Raw genomic sequence first — 25,329 nt, forward strand, 5'->3', positions numbered from 1 at the left:
AGGTATCATCCACATATCTAAACCAATGGCTGGGAGCAAGTCCTGCAAAAGTGGTCAAAGCTATATGTTCCACTTCCTTCATGTATAAATTGGCCACAATAGGGGACACTGGTGATCCCATGGCGCCTCCATGCTTCTGTCTGTAGAAACTTTCATTAAACTGGAAATAAGTGGTAGTCAGGCAGAGGTCAAGCAGGGTGCAAATCTGATCCGTGGTGAGTTTCATTCTATCCAGTAAGGAGCTATCCTGAAGGAGTCGTTTTCTTACAGATTCGACTGCTTCTGTGGTGGGAATGCAGGTGAACAGAGAAGTGACATCGTAGGAAACCATGGTTTCATCTGAATCTAGTTTGAGGTCTGCAACTTTAGTAGCAAAATCTTGGGAATTTTTGACATGATATGGTGTATTCCCAACCAGAGGAGCCAAGATGGTGGCTAGGTGTTTGGCAATGTTATATGTGACCGAGTTTATACTGCTGATAATAGGTCTGAGAGGAGCTCCTTCTTTGTGAATCTTGGGGAGTCCGTATATGAGAGGCACGGCTTCCCGAGGGTACAATCTGTAGTAAAGAGATTGGTTGATGGCTTGGTCCTTTTCTAGTTGTTGCAAACAGCTAACAACTTTTCTTTTGTAACCACTTTTGGGGTCCCTCCTCAATGTTTCATAAGTGGTTGTATCACTGAGGAGACTGGTCATCCTGGAGTGGTAGTCCGTTGTGTTTAGCACCACTGTGCATCTCCCTTTGTCAGCAGGAAGGATGGTGATGTTCTGGTCTCTTTGAAGCACTGTAAGAGCCCTCCTTTCTTGGCTGGTGAGGTTGGAGGGGGGTGCTTTCGCACTGGATAGAGCAGCTGATACCCAGACACGAACAGGACAACGTAGTGTATGCAATTCAGTGCAGTGAGGATTGCACGGACTCGTATATTGGGGAGACAAAACAACCGCTATACAGGCGCTTGGCTCAACACAGGAGAGCCAGCTCCTCAGGCCAGGACTCAGCTGTCTACATTCATCTTAACAACAAAGGACACTCATTTCAGGATTGTAACGTACGCATTTTAGCCAGAGAGGATCGTTGGTATGAGCGAGGAGTTAAAGAAGACATTTTTGTCAACCTGGAACGGCCATCACTGAACAGAGGTGGGGGTCTAAGGGCCAATTTATGCTGACAACCCAGTCCTCACAGACGGCGTCGCAGATGGCGTCTGCGAAGCCCCCCCACTTCGCAGACGCTCTGCGCGCACCTCCCAAAATTTGTGACCACTGCAGACAGCCTCGCAGACAGCGTCGCAGACAAGAGGGCTCTGATTGGTCCACTCTACATCCGTTGTACACGCACTTCTGCTTCCCTACTTCCCCGGTTTGGTTTGTTTTCACGACCGCCATTTTTAAAAACACGAGCGAAGATGGAGCAGCACGAAGAGCGGTTGATCGAGGAAGTGAGGAAGTACGTACATCTATACGACTCCAGTTCAAGTCATTATAAGGACAGCACATTATAAGGACAGTGGTGTTGAATGACCTGTTGCTCAGTAACTGGAAGATAAACACTCCACTAACCACACCCACCAACTACTCCTAGCGATTTCGCGACTTCGTGCCCCCTTGCATTGTGGCGGTGAATAACATCATGCACGCCTATACACGCCTATACTCCCCGCTCAACGATAAATTACAACTGTCTGCGAAAAGCTATCTACTAAAGCCTTGTCGCAAGAGCATGCAGAGGCCTTAAGACATCATTTGTCAACCATCTACAATGCGGTCTTGGACACTCTTCCCAGATGGCTGGGTGTACGCCAGGACCCAGCTGTTTTCGGTGACTCACAGGAGGACAGAGAGAGTCAGATTGCCATTGATCACCCTAACGGGCAATCCTTTGATCACCCTAATGACTCGCCATTCACACCCAGCCTCCAGTGACCCACACCAACATGATGCCTCAATGACACCTTAGATGAGCTGGTCATCAGAATTCTGATTCTGATTCTGATCCAGGAGAGGATAAATATCTGATACTCCCTATTAGTCAGACAGAACTGAGGAAGCCTTTCGGATGAGAGGTGAAACGTTTTCAAGAATCTTCAAGCAAGTCCAGTTGCCCATTTCTACCACCCACAGCTCAGTTAAGGAACTACAGTATGTGTTTGACTGTGCTGATGCATTTGCATCACGAAGTATTACGATACGCATACACACATTATTGAGCCTTTCTACCCGTTGTCTTGATTTCCTGTTTCACGATCCTTGTGCTTGTTTCTCGTTCTTGTCCTCTCTTAGCCTTTGATGTACTGTTTGTGCCTCGACTGACTCTTTTGCCTGTATTCTCGTTTTTGATCTAGTCTGCCATTTTGGATTGTTTGCCTGTGTATACATTGTCTCACTGTATATATATTATGTACTTTATTAAACTGTATACAGTACTTCTGCACATAAATCCACCTTCCTTGCATACCTGACATGGAGGTTATTCCATACGACTTTGAACCAACTGAGAAGAGTTGGAAAGACAACAGGATAAGGACTAGTCCGTCGTGTTGGTATTTACATCATTACTGTGCACAATTAAAATGTGCCAGATCAGGCGGCTGGTGGGTTTTCAAAATAATAAATACATGCATGTGTTTTTGTGATAAATACATATTATACTGAGCTCATTTCCCTCGTAATCCTCAGTAAGGTTTCAGACAGCAGTACAAAATGGCGTCCCCACTATATAGTGCTCTATATAGTGAGTAGGGAGCGATTTCGGACACAGGGAAAACTTCCGGCTTGATTACGTCAGCATTCAAAGGAAGGCACGCGCGTCTTTTGACAATGTTGGCAGATGTTGGTCACTTTGATTTCCGCTGTACGTTTTACTTCTGTCCTACGAAGTCTCGCACAGGTCTCAGCGAATCTTGTTTACAGGGCAATCAGCGAACATATTGTGAACATATGTAACATATTACATAGCATATTTCAAACACTCATAACTTGCTATAGCAGTGACAAAATAGCTGTCAGAAATGCATTCCTACATTTTATAAAATGAGATAGATAGAATTTTGATAAAAAAATTTGCCTTCAGTTCCCCTTTAAGTAAGGGGAGAGCTAATTAGGGGAATGCATGACAGCTGTGATTAGAACTCAGGTGACAGGGGGCGCTGTGGTTCTTGGGGATTGTAGTTCTGAGTGTCCATGTTTGTAGTTTGTGTGTTCTCAGCAGATTTACTAACAATGAAGCAATATGTTGGTAATATACTGGCTCCTCTTAGATTTTAATTTATCCTATTAATCTTTTTTATTTTTCATTTTTTAATTGTCTCTTGCTTTTAGATCATATTGCATTTGATATCAAAGTACAAAAAAAAGCCATTCCCTTCTTCTGTCTGCCTTTTCAACCCCTGATTTTGGAAGCTGAATTTGCCAACTTATTTCACCAACCCTAAATGTGGCCCTTAAACTCAACTCCTTAAAATATAGCCCCAAAAGAGTGTGTGGTTAAATTTAAAGTCTCTGAATAATAGTTATGACAAATACACAATAAGCCAGTTTTGAAAACTATGCAGTCATTTCATAACACATACTATACATATAATAAACATTATACCTTTTCTGATTTGATGAGGATCATTGGCATTGTGGATACTGTTGGCTTGAAGCTGGTTGTGCAGGGAAAGAGTCAAAGTATTCTCTCACCATCTGTGGCTCTGGCAGTAAAACTGGTGGATGGGGCTCTTTTTCCAGAGACCACATTCACTATCACTGATGACAACTTGCAGGTAACACCTCACTGATGAGGAAAAAAAAATGTGTATTTTGTATCATAAAGATCTTTGCTCATAGTGATTGTGTAGTAATTATAAATTTCAATAAATACTAGTTCATCTGAAACAGTTAGAATATCATGAAAAAAATCATTTTTTCATAATTTAATTAAAAAATGTAAACTTTCATATATTCTATCTTCATTACACATAAAGTGAAAATTTTCAAGCCTTTTTTTGTTTTAATTTTGATGATTATGGCTTATAGCTCATGAAAATCCAAAATCCAATATCTCAGATTATTAGACTATTTCCTAAGATAACTCAAAAAAGGATTTACAATCCAGAAATGTCCACTTCTGAAAAGTATGTTTATTTATACACTCAATACTTGGTTGGGTCTCCTTTATCCCAAATTACTGTGGTACTGCTAAGGTGTTATTGAAGCCCAGGTTGCTTTGATTGCGGCCTTCATCTCAACTGTATTTTTGGGTCAGGTATTTCTCATCTTCCTCTTGACAATAGCCCATAGATTCTGTATGGGTTTCAGGTCAGGCAAGTTGGCTGTCCAGTCAAGCACAGTAATATCATGGTCAGTAAACCATTTTGTAGTAGTTTTGGCACTGTGGGCAGGTGCTAAGTCCTGCTGGAAAAGGAAATCTCCATCTCCATAAAGCTTGCCAGCGAATAGAAGCATGAAGTGCTCTAAAATCTCCTGGTAGATGGTTACATTGACTTTGGATTTGATATAAAACAGTGGACCAACACCAGCACATGATGTAGCATCCCCGACTCATCACAGACTGTGGAAACTTCACGCTGGACTTCAAACACCTTGGATTCTGTGCCTCTCCACTCTTCCTCCAGACTCTATGACCTTGATTTCCGAATGAAATGCAAAATTTACTTTCATCTGAAAAGATGATTGTGGACCACCTGAGCAATAGTCCAGTTCTTTCTCTCCTTGCTCAGGCAAGACTCTTCTGATGTTGTCTTTGGTTCAGGAGTGGCTTAATATTAGGAATGCGACAGTTGTAGCCCCTTTCCTGAAGCCATCTGTACATGGTGGCTCTTGATGCACTAACACCAGCCTCAGTCCACTGCTTTTGAAGCTCTCCCAAGTTCTTGAATGGACTTTTCTTGACAATCCTCTCAAGGCTGTGATCATCTCTGTTGCTTGTTCACCTTTCCCAGCCAGTCTTTTCAGCAGTGACCCTCTGTGGCTTACCCTCCTTGTGGAGGGTGTTGATGATCATCTCCTGGGCAACTATCAAGTCAGCAGTCTTCCCCATGATTATGGTTGCATGTATTGAACTAGACTGAGATATACATGCCATTGTAGCGCGGACAATGTGTGGGTGGAGCACAGAGGACGGCAGGACAACGTTTGGAGGTAGAGACAGCGTATTTATTAAATAACTTTTCAGTCTAACGCTCGCTCGCACGCACGCACACAGACACACACTCAGCCTCCAATCCCGGGTCACGCTCCCTCTGCTCTCTCTCAGCCTCCTTAAATAGGGAGCGGTTTACTGGGAAAACACACACAAAACACAGGTTAATTACCGTCAGGTGAAGCGATTCTGCCACTCACCTTCCCTGGCTCCACCCTCCTGTCACAGACCGGTGCTTGACCACGCCCCCGCTGCCACATACCCCCACCGCCTGACTCAGGCTGGGTGCCCGTCCAGCCCGCAGCCGACTCCCCCCCTTGACAGGAGAGGAAGTCCACCACGACCATCTGCGCCCCCGGCCTGTGGACCACCTTGAAGTTGAAGGGTTGGAGTGCCAGATACCAACGGGTGATCCGCGCGTTGGCATCCTTCATGCGGTGGAGCCACTGGAGGGGCGCGTGGTCCGAACAGAGGGTGAAAGAGCGCCCCAGCAGGTAGTAACGGAGGGCGAGGACCGCCCACTTGATCGCCAGGCACTCTTTCTCAATTGTGCTGTAGCGCCCCTCACGCACTGACAGCTTGCGGCTGATGTATAGGACCGGGCGGTCCTCCCCCTCCACCTGCTGGGACAAAACGGCCCCCAGCCCTCTGTCCGACGCATCCGTCTGTAACAAAAAAGGGAGAGAGAAGTCAGGGGAGTGTAAGAGTGGCCCCCCACACAGTGCAGCCTTTACCTCAGAGAAAGCCCGCTGGCACTGCTCCGTCCACTGGACCGGATCTGGCGCCCCCTTTTTAGTGAGGTCAGTCAGCGGGCTGGTGACGTCCGAATAATTAGGTATAAACCTACGATAGTAGCCAGCCAGCCCCAGGAACTGTCTCACCCCATTTTTGGTCTTGGGCCTCAGGCAGGCCGCAATCGCTGCTGTCTTATTAATTTGGGGACGCACCTGCCCGTTGCCCAAGTGGAAGCCCAGATACCGTACTTCCACCCGCCCAATCGCACACTTCTTCGGGTTGGCAGTGAGTCCCGCCCGCCTCAGCGACCTAAGGACGGCCCTCAGGTGTTGCAGGTGCCGCTGCCAGTCATTACTATAAATGATGATGTCGTCTAGGTACGCGGCCGCATAGGTGGCGTGCGGCCGGAGGACCCGGTCCATCAGCCGCTGAAACGTAGCGGGCGCCCCAAACAGCCCAAACGGAAGTGTGACGAACTGGTGTAAGCCAAACGGTGTGGAAAAGGCCGTTTTCTCGCGGGATAATGGAGTCAAGGGGATCTGCCAATATCCCTTCGTCAAATCCAGTGTCGAGTAAAAGCGAGCCGTGCCTAGTCGATCGAGCAGCTCATCAATACGAGGCATTGGGTACGCGTCGAATTTAGACACCGCATTGACTTTTCTATAGTCCACACAGAACCGGACCGACCCGTCGGCCTTGGGAACCAAGACCACCGGGCTGCTCCAGTCACTGTGGGACTCCTCGACGATGCCCATTTCGAGCATGGCCTGAAGTTCTTCCCGAACCACCTTTTTTTTGTGTTCGGGTAATCTATAAGGACGGCTACGCACTACCACCCCCGGGGGCGTCTCTATGTGGTGTTCTATGAGGTTAGTGCGACCGGGCAGGGGCGAGAACACATCCGAAAACTCGGCCTGCAACTGGGCAACCTCCGTGAGTTGGGTCGGGGAGAGGTGGTCTCCACAGGGGACCGGAGAGGTACGTGATGCCAATGACCCTTTAGGGACCTCCGGCCCCAGCTCCGCCTTCTCCGGAACTACCGACACCAACGCCACGGGGACCTCCTCGTTCCAGAGTTTCAACAGATTGAGGTGGTAGATCTGTAGTGCCCCCTCCCTGTCCGTTCGCCTAACCTCATAGTCGACGTCCCCGACTCGCCGTGTGACCTCAAAGGGTCCTTGCCACTTGGCGATTAATTTGGAGCTCGATGTGGGCAACAGGACGAGTACCTTATCTCCCGGAGTGAACTCTCTAAGGCGCGTGCCCTTGTTGTACAGGCGGGCTTGCTGTTCCTGGGCCTGCCGCAAATTCTCCTGAGTTAGGTGGGTGAGCGTGTGGAGTTTTGCGCGCAGATCCATAACGTACTGAATTTCGTTTTTGCTCTGTGAAGGTCCCTCCTCCCAATTTTCCCGCAGTACATCTAAGATGCCGCGCGGCTTACGCCCATACAATAATTCAAACGGGGAGAACCCTGTGAAGGCTTGGGGGACCTCTCGCACTGCAAACAACAAAGGTTCGAGCCACTTATCCCAGTTACGTGCGTCCTCACTTACGAATTTTTTAATAATATTCTTGAGGGTGCGGTTGAACCGTTCAACTAAACCGTCCGTCTGTGGGTGATAAACGCTGGTGCGGATCGGTTTAATACCCAGTAGCCCATACAGTTCGCTCAGTGTTCGTGACATAAACAAGGTGCCTTGGTCAGTCAGAATCTCTTTCGGGATTCCAACCTGGGAGATGACGTGGAAGAGGGCCTCTGCAATACTGCGTGCTGAGATATTGCGAAGAGGCACTGCTTCCGGGTATCGCGTTGCATAGTCCACCAGAACTAATATAAAGCGGTACCCTCGTGTTGACCGATCTAATGGCCCGACGAGATCCATCCCAATTCTTTCGAACGGGGTCTCGATTAATGGTAGGGGGCGCAAGGGCGCTTTTGGAATTGCCGCTGGATTTACTAACTGGCATTCGCGGCACGCCGTACACCACTTACGGACGTCGCCGCGAATCCCCGGCCAATAGAATCGGGCCATTATCCGGGCGAGTGTCTTATCCTGCCCGAGGTGTCCAGCCATGGGATTAAAGTGAGCCGCCTGGAATACCAATTCCCGGCGGCTCTTTGGAATTAACAACTGGGTGACTCGCTCTTTCGTCTGAGTGTCCTGCGTCACTCGGTATAACCTATCCTTCAAAATGGAAAAATAAGGGAAGGACGGGGTGGCGTTCGGCTGGAGCGTTTGACCATCGATTACTCTCACTTGGTCAAAAGCATGTCACAGAGTCTCGTCTCGCGATTGTTCCAGTGGGAAATCCGCGAGGGATTCCCCAATAGAAAGAGGAGGGGCCGGCGGCTCCTCACCCTGTCGCGGAGATGACGTGGATGGCTCTGCGACCGCAGCTCCAGCCAAAGCGACACCGGGACCCTCCCCCGTCAACCGGCAGGACCCACTCTTTACTAGGCGTGCCATTAAACCCCGAAATCCCGGCCAATCAGTCCCCAAGATCAAAGAGTGGGTAAGGCGAGGATTAACCGCCGCCTTCACTATCGATTTTTCCCCTCTAAAATATATGTGGACCGACACCAACGGGTAGCGGTGAATATCCCCGTGCACACACAACACCTTCACCCCTTGTGCTCCCCCCAATGCCTCGTCTTGCACCAGGCTTTGGCGGATCGAGGTCTGATTGCAGCCTGAATCCACCAACGCCTAATATGTAGCCCCTTGTACACTTACCGGTATGCGATACGCTCTGGCCTGATCGAGGGCAGCCTCTGGCGCGTCGGGGATCCGCACCACCGCCCCCACCTCCATCGCTGCACATTGTTGCTGCAGGTGGCCCGGTTCCCCGCAGCGCCAGCAAACCGGCCCGGGCCTTCCCTCTGCAGCTGTGTTCTGGGGCTCACTCACCTGAGGGGGGGAGAGACAGACACAGAAGGGAGAAACGGGAGGGCACCACGGGTGCGGCGGGCCGGCTGGGGTGGAGCCGGCCCCCGCCTCCGTGGTGAGGGAATGGGGCGAGGACGGGACACGGGAGGAGGGGGGGAAGACAGAGAGAGAGAAGAGGAGAGAGAAGACGATGTCATCCGTTGTCCTGCCGCCGGAACAGCCGCCAGATGATCCTCCGCCAGTCCTACGGCCTGATCCAGCGACGCTGGGCGGTGGCACTGGACCCACTCCGCGGTTCCGGCTGGTAAGCGGGCGATGAACTGTTCCAGCGCCACCTGGTCGATGATTCCCTCGGCGTCGCGACCTTCGGCCCTCAGCCACCACCAGCAGGCGTCCCGGAGCTGCTGGCCGAACGCGAACGGGCTGCCGACTTCCTCCATCCGCAGCGCGCGGAAGCGCTGGCGCTGCTGCTCCAGCGTGCGCCCTACGCGCTGGAGGACGGCCCGGCGAAGGTCAGCGTAGGCCAGCCGGCGGTCGGCGGGGAGCTGTAGTGCGGCCAGCTGCGCCTCTCCCGTCAGGAGGGGGAGGAGGCGCGCCGCGCGCTGCTCCATCGGCCACCCCGAGGCTTCGGCGACCTGCTCGAACAAGGTGATGAAAGCCTCGGGGTCGTCCTGCGACAAAGTGAGGGGAGACGGGCCCGCGGCCGGGGCGCTGGTGGACCCCGCCGACGCGAGGAGCCGCCGGAACGCCTCTCGGTCTTCCTGCTGGGCCAGCACCAGGGCTTCGAAGCGGCGCTCCTGCTCCTTTCGGAGCGTGATGAGTGCCTGGTGCTGGCTCTGCTGAGCCGTGGCGAGGGCGTGGACCAAGTCCGCGAACGGGGAGGATTCCATGGAGCTGCAGAACTGGTGCTCCACCTTTTCCCAGGTTTCAGCACCACTGTAGCGCGGACAATGTGTGGGTGGAGCACAGAGGACGGCAGGACAACGTTTGGAGGTAGAGACAGCGTATTTATTAAATAACTTTTCAGTCTAACGCTCGCTCGCACGCACGCACACAGACACACACTCAGCCTCCAATCCCGGGTCGCGCTCCCTCTGCTCTCTCTCAGCCTCCTTAAATAGGGAGCGGTTTACTGGGAAAACACACACAAAACACAGGTTAATTACCGTCAGGTGAAGCGATTCTGCCACTCACCTTCCCTGGCTCCACCCTCCTGTCACAGACCGGTGCTTGACCACGCCCCCGCTGCCACAGCCATTTATACTGTTTTACTCAAAGTCAGAATGAAATATTCTCATATTTTGAGATGGTTTTACAATTTTTTTTGTGCTGTGGGCCATAATTATCAAAAATAAAATAGAAAAATGCTTGAAACATTTTAGTTTACATGTCTAGAATATATTAAATTTTCACTTTCTTAAATAAATGATGGAAATATTGAACTTTTTCATGATAATCTAATTGTTTGAGATGCATTAGTATACTAGGTTATATTGGTTCCCTATTAGAAATACTCTCACAATGCTTTATGTGAACTGTAAAGTAATTATTTTAGGGGAAAGATTCATACTGATCACATATACTGGTTGAATAGTGGTAGTAATTTGAAAACCAAATGTATTCTTAATTAATATATGATAGCATGAGAACCTTTAATATCATAGATTTTATGTGTTTATAAAGTTTCTCTTCTTATGCATTTTAGATTGGCTCCCGGCTGAGGAGATTTGAGCCAAGCTCTCCTCGGGGTTCCATAACTCTCCCTGCTTCCCTCACAGAGAACCTCACTCCTCAGCAGCAGCAACTGGTCTCTAGAGTACAGTTTAATTTCTACCAGAAGACCACTCTTTTCCAGGTGTGTCCTCTTTCCAAGGTATAATATGATAGTTATAGTTGCAAAAGCAAAGCACTATACTGTTAACCCTTGGCTTCTTCTTCTTCTTCTTCTTCTTCCTCCAGGATCAATAACTCAAGTATTGCTTAACTTAGAAACTTTATTCAAACTTTGTTGCCTTGTAAATACCACAACAGCTATTACTTTTCATTTTGATATTCAATTTGCACCCCTCTATTTTATCCCTCTATCTGTCCATTTTTCTGATAGACTTTGAATGGGAAATTTCTCAAACTGCTCAGATATAGTCAGTATTCCAAACTTACTGGACATGTTCTGGGCAGTACTACAAAGCACTCCACCACTATCACTCCTGCTTTCTGATTTTTCATTCATTGCTTTTCCACCCATTGGCTTCAATTCATTTTTCAAGGTCTAACTGCTCATAGACTTAAAAGTTAGAACCACCGAAGTTGGTCAGTGTCACTAGTTTGTCATACCTCACATAAATACAACATAACTTTTTTCTGTGATCCCCTTTCTTTCTTTTTCATCACTCCATACTCCCATTAGAACCAAGTGGCTTTACTACTCCTACAGTACATCTTTTAAGGTAGTCATGAAACTAGTTATATGGACTCAACTCATTAAGAAAAGTACTTAACTGTAATTCATACTGTTAGCGCTCATCTATCTCACCCTTCTATTCTTTGAATCATCCTTCTATCATCCCTTGCTTTTCTTCCAATTGGCCTCAATTCATTTTTGAAGGCCTGACTGCTCCTAGAGATTAAAAGCTAGGACAACCAAAGTTGGTAAATGCTGTGAGGCTGTCGTTTCTTACATAAATTATAGCATAACTTTATCTCTGCTCTTCTTTGTTCTTTTATATCACTTTGTCCTCCCATTAGAAACCATTGATTTTACTTTTAAGTCAGAATCACAATATAACCACATGGGTGCAGGATTGCTTTGGCAAACCTTTGTCAAACACTACAATACAGAGTAGTACAATACAATGCCAGTTAAAACTTGACTGTGCAATAATAAGCCTTCCGTTCACTGTGTCCAGAAATGCTGTTGACTTCTCTGGGTACGACAGCATCTGGAATGGATCACCACACAGTAGAACTACTGTATGTATTGTGGTCAGACGAATCAACATTCCCGGTCTTTTTTGTAAGAAATGGACCTATTGAAATATGCCTGGAAAAGTTGTCATCTTGAAGGCAGAATATTTTGCTCCAAATTCTCAGTATACATTTCTGCCTTAATGCTGCCATCACAGAAGTGTAAGTGACCTTTGCCAAGGGCACTGACACAACCCCATACTATGACAGAACCTGGCTTTTGGACTTGTTGCTGGTAACAGTCTGGATAGTCCTTTTCATTCATTTCTTCCTAAATTGACCTAGAATACTGATTCATCTGACCGCAATACATGTTTCCACTCTCTGATCATCCATCCCAGATATGTCTGAGCCCAGAGAAGTCAACTTCTGGACAAAGTTAACATAAGGTTTACTTTTTGAACAGTAAAGTTTGAAATGGCATTTGTGGCTGTAACTCTGTATTGTAATACTTGACAAAGGTTTGCCAAAGTAATCCCTAGCCCATATGTTTATATCAGGCCAAGATGAATGATGGTTCTTGATACAGTGCTGTCTGAGCGATAGGAGATCATTGGTAAAAGGGCACGAGCTTAGGCTTTTGCCCTTGCCCTTTACACACCGAAGTTTCTCCAGATTCCTTGAAAAGTTTAATGGTATTATTAGTGCTGGCTTCATTGTCTTTGGACTTGATAAAACACAGTGGACCAACACCAGCAGATGACATGGCACCCCAAATCATCACAGACTATGGAAACTTCACACTGGGCTTCAAACACCTTGGATTCTGTACCGATCCATTCTTCCTCTAGACTCTAGGACCTTGATTTCCAAATGAAATACAAAAGTTACTTTCATCTGAAAAGAGGACTTTCAACCACCTGAGCAACAGTCCAGTTCTTTCTCTCATTAGTCCAGGTAAGACACTTCTGATGTTGTCTCTGGTTTAGGAGTGGCTTGATATTAGGACTGTGACAGTTGTAGCCCTTTTCCTGAAGATGTTTGTGCATGGTGGCTCTTGATACACTGACATCAGCCTCAGTCCACTCTTTGTGAAGCTCTCTCAAGTTCTTGAATGGACTTTACTTGACAATCCTCCAAAGGCTGTAGTCATCCCTGTTACTTGTGCACCTTTTCCAGCCAGCTTCTTCAGCAATTACCTTCTGTGGTTTACTGTCCTTGTGGAGGGTGTTGATTATCATCTTCTGGACAACTGTCAAGTCAGCAGTCTTCCCCATAATTGTGGTTGTGTGTACTGAACTAGACAGAGAAATACACAGTTTTTATACTGTTTTACTCAAACTCGAAATCAAATACTCTAATATTTTGAGATTTTTGTTTTAATTTTTTTGTGCTGTAGACAATAATTATCAAAATTAAAATAGACAAATGCTTGAAACATTTTACTTTACATTTTAGTGAGAATATATTAAATTTTCACTTTCTTAAATAACTTATGGAAAATATTGGAATTTTTCATGATATTCTACTTGTTTGAGATGCACTAGTATGCACTGTAAAGGGTGATATATCCAAATCCCTTTATATTTTTCTTTGAAGAACATTGTTTTTAAACATTTCAATAAATTTTTTCATGCATTTGTTGACAAACGGGAGATCCTCAGCCCATCTTTGCTCCTCAAAAATTAGGCCTTTTCTGAATACCGATTTTGTACCAAATCAGGATTACAATCACATGTTGACATCACCTGTTTCAAATCACATAATTATTTAATATTTTTACCTTATTACTAGCCCTAAATTGCCCCATCCCAACTTTTTTTGGAATGTGATGCAGGCCTGAAATGCAGGAATGGATGTATATTAACAAATGAAATGAAGTTGACCAGACAAAACATGAAATGTCTTGAGTTCATACTGTCTGCAATGAAATACAAGTCAAAATAAATTTAGAAAGCACTGCTTTCTTTTTTTTATTTGCAGTGACCCAAACTTTTTCTGATTTTGGAATCTATCTATCTATCTATCTATCTATCTATCTATCTATCTATCTATCTATCTATCTATCTATCTATCTATCTATCTATCTTCCCCATATATTTCATTTCTTTAGACCGTGATAATAGCTAGCATGCTAATGTGCTAACATGCTACTGTGTAATGGCTAACATGATAATATCCAATACTAATCTCATAAACTTGTCAAATACAGGTGTGTGTGTGTGTGTGTGTGCGCGCACACTTCATCTGCATCAACCTTACCTGTATGCATTTTTGTCATGACAATCTGTAGGACAAAGCATTAAACCTAAACAACAGCAGGCTGATCAGTGGAGTTCTTGGCTCCAGTGTAGCTAACATGTCCATCTCTAACCTGAGAGACCAAATAGTTTTTACCCTGATGAACACAGAAACTGTTGAGGTCAGTAAAAGAAGGCTGTAAAACTAAACCTAAAATTATTTTTTTCTTGGTTTGCATGGTATCCAAAGGTTCAATACATTTAAAATTGTAACTCTCAATCTCAACAGGGTAACAGTTCACGATTATGTGTATTTTGGAAATTCAACTTAAACGGTAAGGACAATAAATAAACAAAGTAAAAGAAATGTATGGTATAAATAGTAATATTGTCAAGATATACTCATCAGTGGAGCTCAATCAAAAAACCTGGTAAACATGATTGGCAGAAGCACTTCAACAAAACACTCCAACATTTCAAGCAGTGCTACTACCCAGTCTCATCTGCAGTGCACCAGTGTCAGCCAATTTAATGAACCCAAATAGACCAATTTGATGAACCATAAACAGTTTGTCATATTGATTACATCTTCAGGGTGGCACGGTGATGTAGTGGTTAGCACTGTCATCTCACAGCAAGAAGGTCCTGGGTTCAAGCCCAGTGGCCGACAAGGGCCTTTCTCTGTGGAGTTTGCATGTTCTCCTTGTGTCTGCGTGGGTTTCCCCCACAGTCCAAAGACATGCAGGTTAGGCTAATTGGTGGCTCTAAATTGACCTTAAATGTAAGTGTGAATGGTTGTTTATCTCTATGTGTTAGCCCTGCGATGACCTGGCGACGTGTCCAGGTTGTACCCCACCTCTTGCCCATAGTCAGCTGGGATAGGCTCCAGCTTGCCTGCGACCCTGTACAGGATAAGCGGCTAAAGATAATGGATGGATGGATGGCTTATATCTTCACTCATTCTATTAACTTACACTTCTAAGGTTGCAGATTAAACTTACACTAAATCTAACTGGAACTATCTGTCTGCATATTGAACTTGACTGTGGGCAAGCATTATGATTGCACTGTTAATGCTGCTTTGGTTAATTTTATCATCTGAATTTAAACATTTCATTAAATCAGTTTAAGTGATGTCAACACAGTCATTGTTCTTCAGTATGATATTCTGGTCAAATTTAAGATATCTCTTAAATTATTTGACTGTATTGTTTATTGTTAGGTGGCTCTGGTGGCTGGAGCTCTGAGGGCTGTACTGTGCTGAACCACACTGAAACTGAGACGATTTGTGGCTGTAACCATCTGACCAGCTTTGGTGTGCTCTTGGTGAGACAAACTTTTGCCTCTCATTGCCTCACTAGTTAAAAAAATAAAAAAGTTGAGTAATTTATTTGAGAATGTAGATATGAAGAAAGACAGAAGAAAATATGTTTGCATATGGGATATTAAGGAAGGTATGAAACATTGGGCTTGGAGTTCCTTCCTTAGAGAATCCATGGCATTCAAACTTATTAGGAGCTCCACCAAATCTAGAGATAAGTTCATCTTTAAAAATATTAAATACTGTTTAATGCTGTTAGTCACCTGTTAGGTCTTGAGCTGTCTGTAGCAAAGGAGGTTGAATTGACAAAGTATGATCTAGGACTGTAGACCTCTGCCACCTAAGAGATTCTGCCTCATGGGTCGATCCGGGAGCATACAGTCGCTGACAGACACAGCTGCTCAGAGATGTTCCTCAGTTTATTGTAGGACAGACATGAGTAGTCACATTCAAGAGTATGTTGTAGTTATGTGATTGGATGATGATTTTATTGATGAAGCTAAGTTAGCTATGTATAATGTAAATGGGTGATGAAGCATTACATCACTGGTTTAGTCTAGGCTACTGTATGAAAGAAGAGAGACATTATGTACCATTACATCACCGGTCAGAATCATAGTCTTATGAAGAGAAGACATTACTGCACTGGTGGCTCGTTAATAGGGGCGATTTGGGCGACGCACTCCCAAACAGGGAGGGAGATTTTTTTTTTTATCTACTCCTACTACCACAGCAACAGTAATGTCATTGTCCAATCAGGCTAAGGTCGCGCCTGGTGTAGCCACGCCCTTTTGGGGCGATTTCTGTCAGGTTCAGATTTGCCCCAAAATCTCCCATTGACAGTAATGGTACGTACGTTTTTTTCGAAAATCATGCTCCCAATGCATTTTCTATTAGGTTTTATGTGCTCGCACAAGCAGCGTGCTTACGTCATACGTCAGTTGCGCGGGAAATGTGTGAACATTCTATGAAGATGGCGGCGAGTGTTGAGTGCAACAATACGATAGCATCTCTGAAAGAAGTTCTCTTTAGTCGTCGTACCAATGAGGAGAAAACGGCAATCAAACAGCTAGGACCTCCTAGACCGAATTTAAACATCAATCAAGTGTCTACGAAGGGGGAGAAGACCTACTCAAGAGGTTTTAACAAGAACTGGTACCACCGGAAAACTTGGCTAGCTGGCTGTGATGTAGTCAATGCTCGTTTTTGCTACCCTTGTGTTCTCTTCCACCCTGGAAGTAGCACAGCAGACGGTACAGTGATATCTGATATTTGAATTTACTAGGCAAAAGTTTTTTTTTTTTTTTGTGTGTGTGTGTGTGTGTTACCAATGGCAGTTGTTTTACCAATGGCAGTTTAACATTGCCATGTTTTTGTTTTACCAATGGCAGTTTAACATTGCCATGCTTGGAATATTTCAGTAGCCTCAAGTTCTCTCTGACTTGGTGTAAATTAAACATATTTTCAGTTTTTATATATTGTACAGTATATGTGTTCATTGGAGCCAGCAGCACCTTACCTTTTTTCCAACTTGTTAAGCCAAGTTGCACTGACTACAAAACCTTGTGTAACCTTGTGTGTATATAGCTAAATAACTAAAGCCTTTTGTGTTCATTGACATGCTTGTAATACTTTAAATTTCCTTTTAAGGCATGGCTTTCTGGAGGAATTCTTGGGGAAAAAACTGCAGAATTTATTTAGAATTATTTGTTGTTAAAATGGTGCAATTCCATATAAAAAAAAAAACATAAGCTGCACATTTGTTTGATGGTTATGCTTTTCTTCATCTTTTTCAAAACTTAAATAAACACTTGTTTTGGATTTATATCCTGCCACTTTAATTGCATTCTTTAGAATGAAGAAATTAGAATATGTTTATAACTAAGAATTTGTGTCTACTTATTGTAGAATACTGGAAAATATGAGAAAATAAATGAGTAATGTAATATTAATTGATTGTGATGCCAAATGTTTTGCTTTGAAGGCTTCACAATGAATCTTCCTTAGTTTAGCCTGGCAAGCCAGACTAAATGTGATTATTTGCCACTCGTAGGCAAAAATATTTTTGGCCGCTAGGCGGGTGGGTCGAGTTTACTAGGCTACCTTAGTTTGCCACTTTTAACTTGTTCAGTGTTGCCACCTAGTGGAGAGAAGAGATATTGTCTATATTGATATCTGAATTTACCAGGCAAAAACAAGTTCGGCCAATTGATTTGCTACCTAGGTCAATTTACTTCAGTCCTGTGGACATTTATGGTCTGTGTAGACATAACGGGGGAAAATTGCCCCCCCTGAAAAAAAATTCAGGAGCCGCCACTGCATTACTGGTCAACATAACTTTCAGTAAACAGAGAGCAGAATGTGCAAGTGAAGATAAATCTCAAGGATTTAACTTAACTAAAACAAGTAACAATCAGAACAGCCTGCACCAGTTTCAAAAACAAGCACCAATCAGACCAGTCTGTACCAGTTCAAGCATGCCAAATATTTTGATCAATGCCTTCTTAGATCTTGAAAGGATTTGATGCATGTTTTGAACACTGGATTTTCCTTGTCTTTAAGTCTGAGGTCTTGCAATGGTATGGCTACATAAGTGACATTCAGAAGTCGTGCCAGCATAAGTAAGTGTTATGAGAAATCTAATACAAAGATTACTACATGTGTATATGAAAAGGTGAGATGAGAAGAGGTCCCCTAAGGACTTTTTGATTGCTGTATTGCTCCTGTCTTTTTGGGTGACATGAGAGGAGTTAGGGATGCTGGAGGACACCATTTTCAAATGACTGGCATGTATGCACTGTGGCTGGGAGTCAGTGAGGACAGCTGTTCTCATCAGCTGTTCTCATTCAGGCTGTGCATTAACCTGGAAGAAATGTGTGAGTAGGCTTTTCTGCAGGCAGAGGGAGAGACACAGAGACATCACCAAGTATAATTTTCAATTAAAGCTTAAGTAATTGCCAACAATCACATCCAGATCACATGTAAATTAAACACCAGGGTTACTTTTGGTCCAAGGGGTTGGAAATGGTCAGCCCATAATTACCTCAAAGGAAGATAGTTTGGATCTCAAATTGGGAGTTATTCTGATTTTGCAAGAGATGGATGGTAGAAGGTCAAGTTGGCCTCAGTAGCCTGAGTCTGTAGAAAAGCTTTGACTAGTCTGTCACGAGACAAAGAAAAATGAGAAAACATTGAATAAATGGGTGATTCAGAAATATTTGGGCAAGGTTTGCCCTCTTTGGCAGCCTGCTTAGCGACTTGGTCTGCCAGGTGGTTCCCATTGGCCTCAGTTGAGTCACCAGAGTCATGACCTTTGGCTGGCACGGATTTGGGGGGGCACACCCCATCCAAAAAAATTAAAAATGTTAGTACTGTAGATACTGAGACATGCCTGCCGATTTTTATTTAATTAATAAGGTTTAAAAAAAATAAATTAAATTATGTGGGATTGAGCCGAAGAGGGCGGCACGGTGGTGTAGTGGTTAGCGCTGTCGCCTCACAGCAAGAAGGTCCTGGGTTCGAGCCCTGGGGCTGGCGAGGGCCTTTCTGTGCGGAGTTTGCATGTTATCCCTCCGGGTGCTCTGGTTTCCCCCACAGTCCAAAGACATGCAGGTTAGGTTAACTGGTGACTCTAAATTGACCGTGAGCGTGAATGGTTGTCTGTGTCTATGTGTCAGCCCTGTGATGACCTGGCGACTTGTCCAGGGTGTACCCCGCCTTTCGCCCGTAGTCAGCTGGGATAGGCTCCAGCTTGCCTGCGACCCTGTAGAAGGATAAAGCGGCTAGAGATAATGAATGAATGAATGAGCCGAAGAGTTTATGGTATAAAATTATATTTAATAGTAGGTCCTAGCTTAGTTTTTTTTCGCTCATGACACAAATGCAGTGAAAAGCAAGCTGGGTGAGTCCTGTTGGATTTTAACAGGGTGTGGGAACTTCGTGCATCGAAATAACAGCATCTAAGAAATAAGGCTGGACTGACAGACATTGACCGGCAATTTTCGTATTTGTACGTCTGTATTCCAAAAGCATCAAACTGGATGGCCCATGAAAAATTGTAAAGATATAGGTCTAATCTACTTATAATTTTCTTCCAAATATTAAACTGGGCAAATACATGACAGTATGTCATAACACGGCCTCTGATTAGCCGATTGTGGATGATCTCAATGAATGACAAGTCATTTCTCATCAGCAAGTAGGAGTGTATTCTGGCATGACACCATGCGACGTTATCAGCTGGATAGGTATACCACTAACGTTAAAAGAAAATAGACTACTACAGGTTTTGGACCATCACAGTTTTTTTTTTCCATCGTATTTTAACCCCGTAGGGTTGAGAGCTTCACCAGCGAAGCTCAGCAGGTTTAGAATGAGTAGGTCATGTATTTAGATAAATATATTCGCAAGTTTTTATCATACAAGTATGATGAACATATTAACAGAAACTTTATACTTTCCTTTGTGCCCACTGTCAATATTATATTTTTTAAATTACCTAAATTAGATGAAACATAAAGCTTGTCACCTTACTCAGGCACACTGGAGTTGGAGCGTTCACTTACACATTCATAAAAAACTGTTCACATGGTAACAGTAAAATAATCACTTTCACTCTTTGGGTTTCAATTGGGGTCTCTTTCGCTGTGTTTTCTTCTATTTTCTAAGTTCTAGTCCAGCAGATTTTAGTCTGAATGCCAAATGATATTACCATGTCTAGTTTTGAGTCATTTTAAAAGTCATTTTGTTACAAAGTTATTTGGAATCTCATACTCCATTTTAACTCTATTATTATGTAAGAATAGTTGTATTGTTAATTATTAAATTTCTTATAGACTTATTATAAACATAGTATAAAAAAGTCATTGTTCCCATAATGTTTCATGACAGTTATTATAGTACCTATATATGAGTACCAGTAAGTTGTAACCAACCAGAACATCCTTGCCCTCCATACTTTTTTCTAGACATGGAATTGACCTGTATGTACTACTGTTTTCTTGGGTATAACTTTAAGCATGTTTTTCTTGAATCTTCTGACATTTTCTTGGAAATTATATTCAATTTGTAGTGGAATTAGCAACTAATGTCTAGTGTAATTTGGCCTTTGAAGATCACAAAATGTGCCTGGAAATAGCTGAGAAGCCATCTCCAGGCATCTAAAGCCCTTCAGCTTCCAGGGCCCTAAGGTAGGCCCCGGACCCCCAGCTGCATTGTTCCAGGCCTTTGGCCCGTTATTTGGAGCAGGCTGAAATTTGAACAGACATTTCAGACATTTTTGTCCTGTGACACTCTGCTTAAAATTCCTTATTTCCCACACCGTAATAACATACTGTATTCCTGGACTGCACTGTAAACTACATGTAAAGGGTGTGCACCATCCTTTTATGTTTATGGTATCGTTAACATGCATGTTCACAAGCCAAAATGATAAGATGTTGCAGTAGGCTTATGCACACATCGACTGTCCAGCTACTGCTCGTGTTCATTAATAGGGTATCCCTGTACTTACTATACCCTGTGCATGTATATAGGACACGTGCCTTTTGGGGGGTGAGCCTCACTGACTTTTACAACAGCGGCTGAAAAGGTCTGTGAGAGATGTTGATTTTTGCAATGGCTGTGAAGAAAATCTGCTTGAAATCCCCTGAGTCTTGGGAAATACAGTGGTGCTTGAAAGTTTGTGAACCCTTTAGAATTTTCTATATTTCTGCATAAATATGACCTAAAACATCATCAGATTTTCACACAAGTCCTAAAAGTAGATAAAGAGAACCCAGTTAAACAAATGAGACAAAATTATAATACTTGGTCATTTATTTATTGAGGAAAATTATCCAATATTACATATCTGTGAGGTGCAAAAGTATGTGAACCTTTGCTTTCAGTATCTGGTGTGACCCCTTGCGCAGCAATAACTGCAACTAAATATTTCCAGTAACTGTTGATCAGTTCTGCACACTGGCTTGGAGGAATTTTAGCCCATTCCTTCATACAGAACAGCTTCAACTCTGGGATGTTGGTGGGTTTCCTCGCATGAACTGCTTGCTTCAGGTCCTTCCACAACATGCCGATTGGATTAAGGCCAGGACTTAGACTTGGCCATTCCAAAACATTAACTTTATTCTTCTTTAACCATTCTTTGGTAGAACGACTTGTGTGCTTAGGGTCGTTGTCTTGCTGCATGACCCACCTTCTCTTGAGATTCAGTTCATGGACAGATGTCCTGACATTTTCCTTTAGAATTCGCTGGTATAATTCAGAATTCATTGTTCCATCAAGGATGGCAAGCCGTCCTGGCCCAGATGCAGCAAAACAGGCCCAAACCATGATACTACCCCCACCATGTTTCACAGATGGGATAAGGTTCTTATGCTGGAATGCAGTGTTTTCCTTTCTCCAAACATAACGCTTTTCATTTAAACCAAAAAGTTGTATTTTGGTCTCATCCGTCCACAAAACATTTTTCCAGTAGCCTTCTGACTTGTCCACATGATCTTTAGCAAACTGCAGATGACCAGCAATGTTCTTTTTGGAGAGCAGTGGCTTTCTCCTTGCAACCCTGCCATGCACACCATTGTTGTTCAGTGTTCTCCTGATGGTGGACTCATGAACATTAGCCAATGTGAGAGAGGCCTTCAGTTGCTTAGAAGTTACCCTGGGGTCCTTTGTGACCTTGCCGACTATTACACACCTTGCTCTTGGAGTGATCTTTGTTGGTCGACCACTCCTGGGGAGGGTAACAATGGTCTTGAATTTCTTCCATTTGCACATATTCTGTCTGACTGTGGATTGGTGGAGTCCAAATTCTTTAGAGATAGTTTTGTAACCTTTTCCAGCCTGATGAGCATCAACAACACTTTTTCTGAGGTCCTCAGAAATCTCCTTTGTTCGTGCCATGATACACTTCCAAAAACGTGTTGTGAAGATCAGACTTTGATAGATCCCTGTTCTTTAAATAAAACAGGGTGCCCACTCACACCTGATTGTCATCCCATTGATTGAAAACACCTGACTCTAATTTCACCTTCAAATTAACTGCTAATCCTAGAGTTTCACATAATTTTGCCATTCACAGATATATAATATTGGATCATTTTCCTCAATAAATAAATAAATGACCAAGTATAATATTTTTGTCTCATTTGTTTAACTGGGTTCTCTTTATCTACTTTTAGGACTTGTGTGAAAATCTGATGTTTTAGGTCATATTTATGCAGAAATACCTCATCTCATTATCTCTAGCCGCTTTATCCTGTTCTACAGGGTCGCAGGCAAGCTGGAGCCTATCCCAGCTGACAACGGGCGAAAGGTGGGGCACACCCTGGACAAGTCGCCAGGTCATCACAGGGCCGACACATAGACACAGACAACCATTCACACTCACATTCACACCTATGGTCAATTTAGAGTCACCAGTTAACCTAACCTGCATGTATTTGGACTGTGGGGGAAACCGGAGCACCTGGAGGAAACCCACGCGGACACGGGAAGAACATGCAAACTCCGCACAGAAAGGCCCTCGCCAGCCACGGGGATCAAACCTGGACCTTCTTCCTGTGAGGCGACAGCGCTAACCACTACACCACCGTGCCACCCATGCAGAAATATAGAAAATTCTAAAGGGTTCACAAACTTTCAAGCACCACTGTAAGACTTGCATAGGACTTGTTCACATGCAACTCACACAATCATTGTACGAGGGTAAGTCAAAAAGTTCTAAGACAAATTGAAAAAAAAAACTTCATCTCATCTCATTATCTCTAGCCGCTTTATCCTTCTACAGGGTCGCAGGCAAGCTGGAGCCTATCCCAGCTGACTACGGGCGAAAGGCGGGGTACACCCTGGACAAGTCGCCAGGTCATCACAGGGCTGACACATAGACACAGACAACCATTCACACTCACATTCACACCTACGGTCAATTTAGAGTCACCAGTTAACCTAACCTGCATGTATTTGGACTGTGGGGGAAACCGGAGCACCTGGAGGAAACCCACGCGGACACGGGAAGAACATGCAAACTCCACACAGAAAGGCCCTCGCCAGCCACGGGGATCAAACCTGGACCTTCTTCCTGTGAGGCGACAGCGCTAACCACTACACCACCGTGCCACCCATGCAGAAATATAGAAAATTCTAAAGGGTTCACAAACTTTCAAGCACCACTGTAAGACTTGCATAGGACTTGTTCACATGCAACTCACACAATCATTGTACGAGGGTAAGTCAAAAAGTTCTAAGACAAATTGAAAAAAAAAACTTTTATTATGAAAATAACAAAGCTATTTCTCTACATATTCTCTATTTAAGTCTAACCACTTCTGCAAACGGTGTTTCCATCAGAGAATTCCTTCTTTGTAGCGGAGCTCCTGAGCGTAGCACCATACCGAAGAAAAAATGGTAAACCCACCGAGTCCGTGTATGTGTACCACCAGTCATACACACCGCCTAGTGGTCAGTGTTAGTAATTACCAGTCATACACATCGCCTAGTGGCCAGTGCGAGCCAGTAAAGAAATAAAACAAAAGAGACTGGCTATGATATAAGAAAATTCTACAACCCAGAAACAGATGGGAGCTCCGCTTTTAGGCAGTGCCTAAATCTAGATTTCTGGGGGATGTCTTTCACACCTGTTGAAATTATAACATCTGTCTTAGAACTTTTTGACTTACCCTTGTATAGTTCTCATTCTATTAGACTTAGGAGCTCAGATTGCAGTTCCTGACTTTTGTATTACTACAGACATGCAATTCTTGCAGTCTTTGAATCTTTGTCTCTCATTATCATCATTATCTACAACCCTATATAAACACCACCCTCACTCACTGTGAAGTATCATTCAGTGTTTCCTTCCTGTCATTACCAAGCCTTTTACTTTCTGCCTGCCTTCTAGTATTCAACTTTTGTTTGTTTACCTCGACCACGTCTCTTGGTCTCATCTACGTAATCCAGTTTGCCAATCAACCGACCTCCGCCCTTTCTTTGACTATGCTTCTTGTCTACTTTTGGCTCTGTCTACAGTTTTCTTCTCCCGCTCTCCCCTGTGCCTGCATCCATAAGTGCCTGCACCCTGACAGTCAGTATACTACAGTGTAGTGTGTCATGCAGTAATGCATTATGACAATGCATTGTTCATAAATAATACCATATCAGTTGTAATTATGTTCTACACATATCCCTGCAACTCCGACTATCATTTTCAGTGACTAATAAAATGGTTTTAAAAGATCCTAGTTTTAAAACATTTTTGATATGGTAATTTTCTTTAAGATATTTCATTTACAACATGTCTCTGACAGCTCAAAATGCATCTCCGGGCATTTAAAAACTGCAAGGCAAGGCAAGTTTATTTATATAGCACATTTCATACACAATGGCAGTTCAATGTGCTTTACAGAAGCAAAAACAAAAACAGTAAACAATAGAGAAATAAAATTACATAAAATTATTTTATTTTTAATCTAAAACAATTAATTAAAAGAATTAAAAGTATTAAAAGAAAATAATAAGAATTAAACAATAGTAGAAATAAAATAATAAAATGCCAAAAAGAAAAAAGGAGAAAAAGAAAAAGAAACCAGCGGAATAAAATAGAATAAAATTAAAGTAAATTTAAAACATGCAGAGAAAGTAAAGATTATAAAAAATGTAAAAATATTAATTATTTAACAGAAAGCATCTGAAAACAGCTTGGTCTTTAACCTAGATTTGAAGCTGCCAACAGCAGGAGCATTTTTAATGTCCTCTGGCAGTTGGTTCCATAGCTGTACTGCATAGTGGCTAAAAGCTGCTTCACCACACTTTGTTTTAACAACTGGTTTTAATAGTAAATTTTTCTGTTGCGATCTGGTAGATCTGATTGGGTTAGGCCGCTGCAACATATCAGAGAGGTAATTGGGCCCTGTGCCATTTAGAGATTTATACACCAGCAGCAATACTTTAAAGTCAATTCTGTAGCTTACTGGAAGCCAGTGAAGGGACCTTAGAATTGGGGTAATGTGCTCTGTTCTTTTTGTTCGTGTGAGAACCCTCGCCGCTGCATTTTGAACCAGCTGAAGTCGTTTGATGGTCTTTTTTGGCAGGCCTGTGAAAAG

General features: G+C 43.7%; 2 protein-coding genes across 8 annotated transcripts in view; both read left to right on the forward strand.

Annotated features, from left to right (window-relative positions):
- Positions 1 to 25,329, forward strand: part of LOC132873196 (adhesion G-protein coupled receptor G2) — a 194,613-nt gene that overhangs the window by 128,786 nt on the left and 40,498 nt on the right. For all 7 annotated transcript variants that reach the window (XM_060908529.1, XM_060908534.1, XM_060908535.1 and 4 more), the window contains 5 exons: positions 3,612 to 3,765; positions 10,473 to 10,622; positions 13,965 to 14,093; positions 14,201 to 14,246; positions 15,134 to 15,237. In XM_060908529.1, coding sequence (XP_060764512.1) covers positions 3,612 to 3,765; positions 10,473 to 10,622; positions 13,965 to 14,093; positions 14,201 to 14,246; positions 15,134 to 15,237 — 583 coding nt within the window. The remainder of the gene's footprint in view (positions 1 to 3,611; positions 3,766 to 10,472; positions 10,623 to 13,964; positions 14,094 to 14,200; positions 14,247 to 15,133; positions 15,238 to 25,329) is intronic.
- The window catches only part of uspl1 (ubiquitin specific peptidase like 1), a 504,778-nt gene that overhangs the window by 116,930 nt on the left and 362,519 nt on the right, over positions 1 to 25,329 (forward strand). The gene's annotated exons all lie outside the window — the stretch shown is intronic.

The sequence above is a fragment of the Neoarius graeffei genome, chromosome 25, assembly GCF_027579695.1.
Source record: "Neoarius graeffei isolate fNeoGra1 chromosome 25, fNeoGra1.pri, whole genome shotgun sequence".
Lineage (NCBI taxonomy): Eukaryota > Metazoa > Chordata > Actinopteri > Siluriformes > Ariidae > Neoarius > Neoarius graeffei.